We start from the raw sequence: 10,505 nt of genomic DNA on the forward strand, positions 1-10,505 counted from the left end.
GATGGGGCATCAGAGCAGAAAACACTTAGTGAAGTATAATTTGGAGCTGTGAGTCCATAAAATGTGAGATTCTTTTTATCTGATAAGAGCCACACATTTCATCCAGCGCTTTATCCGGCTCATGAAAGTGTGCCGAAGGCTTAAAAACACGTTAATTTTATCTGACTACATGCTTGTCCGACTACATCTTGCAGTTTACAACAGCTCTGCGATACAGATTAGAGTATGAGATTTGTTAACCTTTCCCCGGTTCTGTGTTAATCTAGATTTGGGATATGCCCCAGTAACTTTCATTTTAAACTATAAATACCAGTATTATAATATGTATTCACGTGGTAATGAAAAGGTCCAACATTTGCATTTTGTGCAACCCAACAGCCGTAACACAAACCGTTACAGCTGCAGAAACACTTCACTGCTGCTGCAGGCTCTTTTGTGTGCCTTCTAGTTAATTACAGGCTAAGTCAGATGTATTGTTCATTTACTGTAGGCCAGTCGCTTGCACAGACTTATAGCCCTATCATTTCACCGTCGTAATTTGTGATTTATGACAGTTATTAAAAGTATTGACATGAGTAAAAGTGAAATATGATCTGACAGTGCTATCACGTGAGGCAGAACAAAGACGTGGTACTGTGCAGCCTGTGTTAAAATGATCGTGGTATTATGTATTTCATCTCTATTTCTTAATGATCAATCTATGTCTCAAATGATGATTGTTCTTGTGAAAACATAAAACAAGGTTTTAAAGAGGTTAATATTTATGGCTAATTTACAATAATAGACTATAATGAAAATTTGTAAATGTAATTTACTTTCTTCCAAAAAGGAGTAGCTAGTGCTTTATGTGTGATGAGCCTACTGTAGCACTGCCCTTAAACAACCTCGTGACACCTCATCTGATCTCATCTCTCTTTTAAGCCTGTAGGGACTGACTGTAATCATGTTTGCCTGTAACATTTAGTGCGAATGAAGGAGAGAAGCACAGGGTTTAGTTGGAGTTTCATTATGAGAAAAAAGTAAAGGAGAAGCGTCTGACTCATCTGGTGTGCTGAAATCTTCCCACACAGCTTCAGGACTGCACACGACAAGTTATTTCTATGAACTCATTTTCATTCAGATTTTAATAAAATGCACTTAGCTTTTTAATTTCTCTCCAAGTTGTATTTTTACACGTTCAAATGTATTTGAACAATACTTAATCATATTAGTAGTGTGATTCTGATGAGTGCCAAATAAGATTTTTGCTCATTAAATATTCTTGAAAGGGAGGATTGTGAAAAGATTAGGTTCAAATCTACCGCTGAAAATGTGCATAAAAACTGTGAGACTGTGTGGCTTCTACATGTGTTTGAGGGAGTCTTGTTGTCAAAGAGCATAAGTGCGGTGTCAAACTAAGGATAAATGTAAAGAGAAAGACCCTCCTGACATCAAACATTGAATGCTTAAAAGGTAGAAAACTAGACATTGTAAAGTACGGACACAGAGCCAGAGGAGCTCTTAACGTAAGAGGGGGACCCTCTCCAGCTTCCCACCCCCATCTGCATCTTCCTGCCTCCAATACCAAGTCAATTAACCTAATGGAATTGGTAATTAATTAACTCGGCAAACACAAAGATTAAGGACCTGACAATCAAGTGAGTGGGAGTGGTTTAAGCAATGCTGATTTAGAGGTAAGGACTTTCTGGCTTCCCTTTGATGCGGAAAATAGAAACAAATCTCACTCACAAAGACACACATGCACTCAGGATTTGGCAGGATTTATGTCAGAAAGCTGGAATGGGTCCCTTGAGTTCAAAAATATGACTTTTCGAAAACAGTCCGATGTGAGTCACACCGTGCTGAAGCTTCAACTTTTCAAAATGAAAACACTCCAGTGTACCTTTTTTTGTTACTCACAGCAAAGTCTGGAAGATAAAACACAGCCCGGTAATCACAGGACACGAGGCCTTACCGTGTTTCTTTGGCCGTTGGTTCCTATTGGTCCTCTGAACACCCCCTTGATGCTCCTCAGCTGTCCGTCACGCAGGTGGGTGGAACTGATCACAATGTAGTAGCACGCCATTGGATTTGACTGGGTTTGATAAACTTGAATATCTACGTATCTATCTGAAGAAAAAGTCTGGAGAAGAAGCCTCTTCTTCTTCTGCTTCCTCAACTCTCTCACACTCTCCTCATTTTGTCTCTCCTCCTCTGTTTTATAAAGTAGAGGAGGGATGGAAGAAATTTAACAAGAAAAGAGAAGGAGCCCCCCCCCCCAGACCCTCCCGCTGCTCAGATTTATTCTCTCTCCTCTCTAAGTTTTTGCCGGTTACTCTTTGACTCTGCTTTCTCTCTGCTCATCTTCCCCCAGCTTCTGTCTCTTTTTAAATATTTCACCCTCTGCGCCTCCTTCCTTTCCACTCTTGTCTTTCTCTAAATGTTTTTTTTTTATTCTTCTGTTTTTTTCCTAAATTCCCTCTAGATGCCTCTGTCTCTCTTTAAATATTTAAGTCTCCAGATGTTTTGCTCCCATCTTTCATTCATCAATCTTTCTTTGTCATTGACTCCCTCCCTCTCTCGCCCTCTCTTTCTTGCTGAGTCGAAATTTTCTTCCCGAAATCTCAGCCGCTCATTGATCAGCCTTGCAGTTCCTCTAACTATCTCCCGTCCGCTGCCTCCCTCTCTCTACACTTCACAATCTCACCAACCCCCTTTTGTTTTCCCTCCCGCTTTGTCTCTGTATCTCTCTAAGTGGAGGGGACGGATACTTTTTTTTCCATCCTCTCACTATCTCCCCATCTCCTGACTCTCTCTTTGTGTCTCTCTTTTTGCTCTCTGCCTCCTTGTTAGTGTGGAGAAGAAGTGCTCAGTCTTCTCCTCCCTCTGTCTGTCTCTCTGTCAGAACCGGCGTGCAGCTTCCTCTCAGATGCTCCTCTCCTCTCCTCTGCTGCGCTGCATGTGTTCGCTCTCCTCCCTCCCTCTATCTCCCTCTCTCTGCTGATCTCTTGCTCTGTGGCCAGCAGAGTGGTTTGCTCCTCAGTTACCCGCCGTTACCATCTGCCCTTTTAACGCATGGAGTGCTGACGCTTGCTCTCTCCTCCCTTCCTCCCTCCATCCCTCCCCCTCCCTCCATCTCTTTCTCTCTCTCTGCCTCTCCTCTTGCCGTCTTTCTTCTCTCTTTAATCATCTCCTTCTCTCCCTCTTTCTCTCGAGCCAAAGGAGACAAGCTCCACCTACTGGTAGGTAGGAAACATACAGAAAGGAAAGAGAGTGAAACAGCAGGAGGTTTTCTTTAATTCCACACTTATTGTCTGTGGAAAAACAGTATTTTATCAAGCTTTACACGGAAACACAATTGGATACAAACACTATGGAGCTATGGAGCTGGAAGTGATTTAGTGTCATGCCCAAGGGCACTTCAGCTACGTGGCACAGATGTGTCAGTTTAAATGCTGGTTCTCTTGCTGTCATGGGGTGTTTCACCGCAAAAATAAAACAGCTTGAACCAGCTTCAGACTGAACGTACAACTGAACTGAGGACAGAATCAGCACCATCACTGCGATATAAACGGTTAGGTTTAGGAAAAGATTGTGATTTGGGTTAAAGTAAGTAAGCACATTACTTTTACTCACATGACATAAGTCACCTATGAAACATTATTTAACGTAAAACTTTAAATAAATCAGCTTTGACTCTCCAACCTTGGTCTCTTAAGTGAAAGTCCTGGCTTTACTTGACCCATCCACCTCCTTATTAGGACTTTCTCACTCTTTACATACGTCGCCTGACTTCTTCCTCTCCTACCATTATAAAGCCACTAGAGCTTGCTGCCTAACAAAAAATGTAAATATGAATAATATTACTGTTTTGCTGGTGAGGACGGCCTGACGTGACCACATCCCTACGTGGACGTGGTCACTCTTTAAAACTATATCACCGTAGTTTTTTCCTCTTTGACATTCATGCGTAAAATGACACGCTGTCTCTGCATGAGTCAGTATAGTAATAGCACGCGAAATGACTTAAGACTCTGGCATGTTATTCATACGCTATTTAGTGATACCAGGCTAAAGCAACGCTTTAAAAGCAAATAACAGAACCTTACAATCAGTTCTCTATAGGAGGCCAAGCAGAGAGGAGACACAGCATCTCTGCTTGGTGCCACTAAGAAGCTGGAGAGACAGAGATGACTCACACACAGACTCACAAAAATCAAGATGGTTAGAAACAGAGGCATGTAAAATAGTCCCCAGATCCCTAAACGAGAGAAGATGTTTTTGGGTAAATGAAGTATTCCAGACAGCCTACTTTTCGGCTCAAAAGCTAAAATGGATCACTCTTTTAATCCACAGGGAATTACAGTTTAGTTGAGAGAATCTACAGTAATCTCTGATCCACAAGGCCTTTGAGATGAAGCTCTATCCTCGTGTCTTTGACGGGCACAGAGTTTTTCCACCTGGGTTTATGTATTTATTTCATTGTCCTTCAGTTAATCCTTTCAATTTGTAGGTAAACCCATGTTTCCATCCTCTCATAGGGAGGTACAATATAAATCCAGACTAGAAAGGGGAGGTTGGCCCTTCATTACATCCCTTTCAACTCTGTCCACATCAACATTCCTCATTCTCTTATCAAACCTGCCTCTGCGTGTAATCCTGCTGCTCTGGTCTCAGAGATAATGTTGATTCTAATGAGACCTCTGTTTTAAACAGAACACATTACAATCATAATTTATTTATTTCAGCGAAACTGGATTAAACTTTAATTGATAGCAAGTTTCGGTTGCCTCCGATTTAAAAGACTTACAGTGTATCTTAATGGTGTGTTTACAATCAGTAAGGACCTTTCATCTATTCCCAAAATCACCACGTGCTCTCTTTTCCCAAGACGCAAACTGGACTCCATTTTAGAGCAACCTACAAAAATTATGGATATTATTGTTTTCCTCACTAAAATGTAAGCCGACTGGGAAAACAAGCTCATGAAAAGCAATACAGATGAATAATGGATTTGTGCCTTGTTTAAATTAATTACAGAACCATGTGCTTCTTTTCAGTTTAATATAATCTTATTGACTACTCAAAATTCAGACTGAGGATGAAAACAAGCTGAACAAACCATGTTATTTGACAGACATTTTGACATTTTACTCAACATCAAGAAAAAGAAATAACTTCATCACACCTTAATGCCAAAAAAGGATGTTTGTTATTGCCTAGCAAAATGATTAAAATTTACCACCTCTAAGGTTAAAGTCCAATTAAGTTTAGGCAACTTCTTTGTCAAAAGAAACTCAAGTCAAGTCAAGTCAAGTCAGACGCTTGTCATAGGTTGTTTTAGGTACTTTTATTCTCCCTTTTGTAGAGACTGTCCTTCCAAGAAAAACAGCATGATAAATCGTTTCAGCTGGGGGGTTTTTACCTTTGTTCATTCAGGGAAACTTCACTGAGAGAAAGCCTCTCTTTTGTCTTTGTACAGTAACACATTCACACCTGGAAGCTGCCCAGTACAACCACAGTCTGATCTGCTGGCCAGTGAGCAGCTTCACTGGAGCAGTGCGGGTTAAGGGCCTTGCTCAAGGGCACCTCAGTAAATGAGGACATACCAAAACAGCAACCTCCTGGTCACAAGTTCATTTCTCTAACCTTACGGCCACCACTGTTGTGGAAAGCAAATGGCCCAAGACGACATATATCTACGTTGTGACAGAACGTCACAAAACTGAATGCCTGCAACAAATTTCATAAATCATTGACAAAAACATGTACTGCATAGTGCAGTAGACAATACAATAATAACAATACCCTGCTTTCTTTGTCAGGCTTTGAAAAGTACGTGAACTTAAACTGAACATACATTTCCATGTAATGTAGAACATTTCAGGGTTTGATCACACCTATTTATTGTATGACTGGGCATATTGTCCTCATATACTGTATATTACCTATTATCAATTACCCAAACCACAGCTAATGTGTGCCATAATGTGTCATCTGCTGTATATATAGAGTACATGTTTGCTCACACCCTCACATTTACCTGAAGAAGACCGTTTGTTACCCAGCCACATTTTTAATGTGCATCCCAGCTGGAACTTGTTAAGTGAAAGTGCACGTAATGACCTTTGGTAAGAACAACAACCTACAATGCAAAACTAATTTTGCAACTTTCTGTTAAAATACATCACAATTAACTTTAAGTTTATCATACCAGAGTATGTTTTTTGGTGTCTCAGCAGAAACTGCACACACATATTATTTATGAGTTCACAGAATACTGGTCCTCCATTTTTAAATCTTCGTCTGGAACATTTTCTTTATGTTGCTCATTTTCTTGTGTTCCAGTTAGTTTTCATTCAGCAAGAAACAAAACAAATCCTTTCTTGTTTCTCACTGAATGACTCTGAATTACTACAACATTTGCATCAGTGATTTTCCTCGACAGGAAATTGTCAAGACCCCACAGAGTCTCTCTCTGGTTTAGTGACCGAATATTGTTGTTGAGCTTTGAGAAAATAAAGCACACAGTAAGAGGCTTATCTGATAAATTTCCTTCTACTTTGGGTCCCATGATCCAATACTGCAATAAGCTTAAAACCCTCCCATCGGCTCCTCTAGATTAATTTTACACAAATACAAATCTAACTTTTTACTCCCTGTTCAGTTCTTCTTGTGGTCTATGCATTAGTTTATCCCGTATATATACTGTATCAGGTGTTTTTTATTTGTATAAATGTCTACATTTATATTTTTCCCTTGTATCCTATTAAATATTTTTATGTGTGTATTACATATATATATTTGTTTGTCTATTCAATGCAATAGCGAGATAATGGGGTTGCTGGTGGATTATAAATCCTGTTTGGGGGTTTGGGGAGATAAGGAGGAAATCATTAAAATATGTACTGTAATATTATTGTGTGTTAAATGAATGCGGGGTGGTTTATTTAATAGTATATCACACACCCATGGGACAAAATAATAGAAATAATGCTAATGTGGGGCTTTCAGTAGCTGCACATTTATGTGAAAGAAGACAAACAAAATAATTTGTTTCACTGCAGTTTCTTGGTAAGCAAATGTATTTTGGGAAGTGGGTGGATGATTTCAGAAGTGTCTTTAGTCACGTTTGAGGATTTGCATGGATGTCAAATTAAAGCAACAACCTACATAAAGTAATGTGTTGGTCCACCACAAGCCTCCAGAACAGCTTCAGTGCTCCTTGTCATAGATTGAGCAAGTCTCTGAAAGTCATGAACTGCAGTCAGTTTGATGTTTCGATGATGGTGATGATGGAGGGGGTTATCTCACAAGTATATCCAAAATCTCTCTTATGTGTTCAGTTGGGCTAAGATCTGGTGACTGTGAAGGCCATTGCATCCTTGACATCAATTTCGTACTTATCAAACCATTTAGCGAGTCCTCCTGCCGTGCATGTAAGCATCTGTGTTTGCTATGTTTCATAATTTTGATATTTTTAGAAAGAAAAAACACAAGTGTATAAATATGGAGTAATCTCACTCTGGATGGACGGATGGATTTATTCCCTCAACAGGAAGTTGACATAACCTAATCAAATAAAATGTTTATTTGATTGGGTTACACAACACTAACATTTACATCTAAAAATGACATAGTACAATACGATAATGTGAACTTTTATGAATGCAGATGGCATACAAGCAGCTATGCTTTTATGCATATGTGCACATAATGTAAAGAAATGCACAGAAAAAAAACAGACATCACAAATCACTTTATGTTAGTAAATATCATTTCTTGCACCATTTTGTCCAGTTTGTAACTGGATTTGGTTTTTGTGGGCATGTGAGTCTCCATTTTGTACATCTGCAGTTCATCAAATCTAATGAAAGCTAACAGGCCACATAACATTGTACTGCTTTAGGGGGAATTATTCAACGTCCTGCATGTAGCCTACCTCAATGTCTGTTAATATTCTCATATTGAGGCCTGCACAGACCGAGATGGTGGTTGGACCCCATGAGACCCTGCAGATGGGACAGCTTGTGCCATACTGTGGGCCGTCACATCCAGACGGTAAAATGTCACAAAAATGTCAGGGGAAACCCAGTTGGCTTCATAGCAGATACTCTTCAGTGATACACCATTGAGCAACACGAAAGAAAAGGCCAACCCCCCCTTACACTCAAGTGCTGCCACAGACTACATATTGGCCTTGGTGCCATTAGTCAGACACTGGCTCAATATTTTATTTGCCTGTTTTTCAATTTAAGACTATAACAAGCAGAGTTGTGTATTTATTGGACAGTGGTGTACACATATCGGGGAAAAAACAAAGCCGTAGGCCCCAAATATATGGTTATTAACAGTGACAGAGGCCTGCTCTTTCCGATCTGTCCGCAGCTTTAAATGCGTCTTAAATAATCTATGACCTTTATAGGACTACAAGGAATTGCAACCAATTTGGCAGAACTTATCTCCTCCTCCAAGTCTCTGGCACAGTACCAACCTCCACCCCTCTGCTTCGTCTGAGCGATGGCAGCCTGCAACTGACACAAACCACAAAGCTGCATTTTCAAATAGGGGACAAATAAGCGCTCTAATGAGAGCAAAGATCCAGGTTAAATATCTCTATTGAAGAGGTAATACATCAGGGTGTAAAATATTGGAATAATAGTAATGCACAGCGTCAGTTGTCGCTTGTTTAGCAGTTAACAAGACTGTAACTGTGTACCAAATACATAGTTAATCAAAGCAGTATACTACATTTTTACTGTGCCCGCTGTGGTTTAGGGGATAGAGCGGGTTGCCTGTCAATTCCTGGTTCCTCCAGGCTGCATGTCAAAGTGTCATTGGGCAAGATACTGAACCCCGAGTTGCCCCTGGTGGCTGTTCCACCAGCATATGAATGTGTGTGAATGTTAGTTTCTGTTTGAGCACTTCGGCTCAGTGAATGAATAGTGAATGTGATGTAGTATAAAAGCACTTTGAGTGGTTGCAAAGACTAGATAGGCGCTATACAAATACGGCGGCATTTGCATAATCACCATTGTTTACCGTTTAAGCAGTTACTATTCCTATACAGTACTATGTGTGATGTCATGTCAATCAAAGTAGAACTTTGCATTTTGTGCTTAGGGGCAGTAAATCTCAGGCTTAATTTAAGTCCCTGGAATATTGCAGACTGCAGTATTTAACCCAGTGTTTTCTATTCTATTCTTTTCTGAGTAATGCATATAGTTAAGTGTGCTGAACATCTCTCCCTCTATGGATTGGACTATTAATCCGACAGTATGGACATTAATCACTAACAATAAGCATCAGTAAATGTTCTCAGCTGAGTGAACAACAAACACATCTACAGACTGTATTTAAACTGTGAAGATTGGGATATGATACCTTTTGCGTGCTGTGAGTTTGCAGGACCAGGAACTCATCCCAGCGGTGTTTGTTGATTAGCATGTGAGCCAACTGGATTCTGCCTCATTATCTAACAAGCTAATTACAAGCTAATTATTTCAAGGGAGCGAGGTTAGTGCATCAACTTTGCAAAGTTGTTAAATTGATAGAGACAATGCAGCAGTGAGGGTAATCATTATAACTGATGGTGTATCTGTGTAGTAAAAAAAAAAAGAAAGAAATCAAGTTGTACCTCAGGAAAAACTGGTACCTCTCTTTAATTAGAAAACAATCTATACTACAAAGAAAATAAGTGCCTCCAAAACAAATCTAATAGGAAATTAGTTTCTTAACAAAGCTTTTACTACTGTGGAATGAAAGGCAATCACTTACTACCTGGACTTTTAGGGTTAAAAATGACACACTCAACACATGCATACATACTGGGCGAGTGCATGAACATACCTACATGTACGGCACACATATCAAGACGCTGTTCATCACACGTATGTAAATTCCACACTGGATGGATGTAAACAAATGAACTATCTGCATGAAAACTGAGCAGCTTCACCCACTGAGGAAGGCCATGAGATGTGGTTGAAAGCTTTAAAAATAAGTAAGTTTGACCTTATGTTTAACACATTATCACATTATTGTATTTTTTACAAAAGCATAAAACAATGTTTAATTGCTTTACATAAATATAAATATCCTCCTCCTGCTTTTTTCCGAGATTTTCCATTGACATTTTTATTGTCTTGATAATGTTCACGAAAACAGAAAAACAGCTGGACAATTTTCAAAATAAAATATTTATCACAGGTAAAAAGAAAAGCCAACTTAAAGCCCTAAAGCTTCTGGCAAACACTGAATTGTAGGTGTTGAAGTCAAGCTGAAGACAACATTTGTGGTTCCTTAAAGCAGCACCTAATCAAAACACTTTTATCAGCAATGGATCAAAAGACGATGAAAGGTGTAATGTGAAGAGCCGCTGTGACTAACCCCCAGACTTATCGCCAAATCTGCAGTTCCCCTCAGCTCTACAGAGTGTATAAGCGTTTAAGCGCAGCAGGCAGCTGTAGCCTACTATAAAAGCCCACTGTACTCTCCCTGCTCAGCACTAAACAGCAGAGAAACAC

At 39.7% G+C, this 10,505-nt stretch overlaps 1 protein-coding gene across 1 annotated transcript in view; it reads right to left on the reverse strand.

The window, feature by feature from the left end:
• The window catches only part of LOC119913366, a 70,984-nt gene extending 67,960 nt beyond the window's left edge, over nt 1–3,024 (reverse strand). Inside the window, exon 1 of the mRNA XM_038732779.1 lies at nt 1,955–3,024. Within this exon, the coding sequence (XP_038588707.1) occupies nt 1,955–2,065 (111 nt within the window). The 5' untranslated portion in view covers nt 2,066–3,024. The remainder of the gene's footprint in view (nt 1–1,954) is intronic.
• Between the last annotated feature and the right edge of the window lie 7,481 nt (nt 3,025–10,505).

The sequence above is a fragment of the Micropterus salmoides genome, unplaced genomic scaffold, assembly GCF_014851395.1.
Source record: "Micropterus salmoides isolate LMB-PRFRI ecotype aquatic unplaced genomic scaffold, ASM1485139v1 Ms_hic_scaffold_2, whole genome shotgun sequence".
Lineage (NCBI taxonomy): Eukaryota > Metazoa > Chordata > Actinopteri > Centrarchiformes > Centrarchidae > Micropterus > Micropterus salmoides.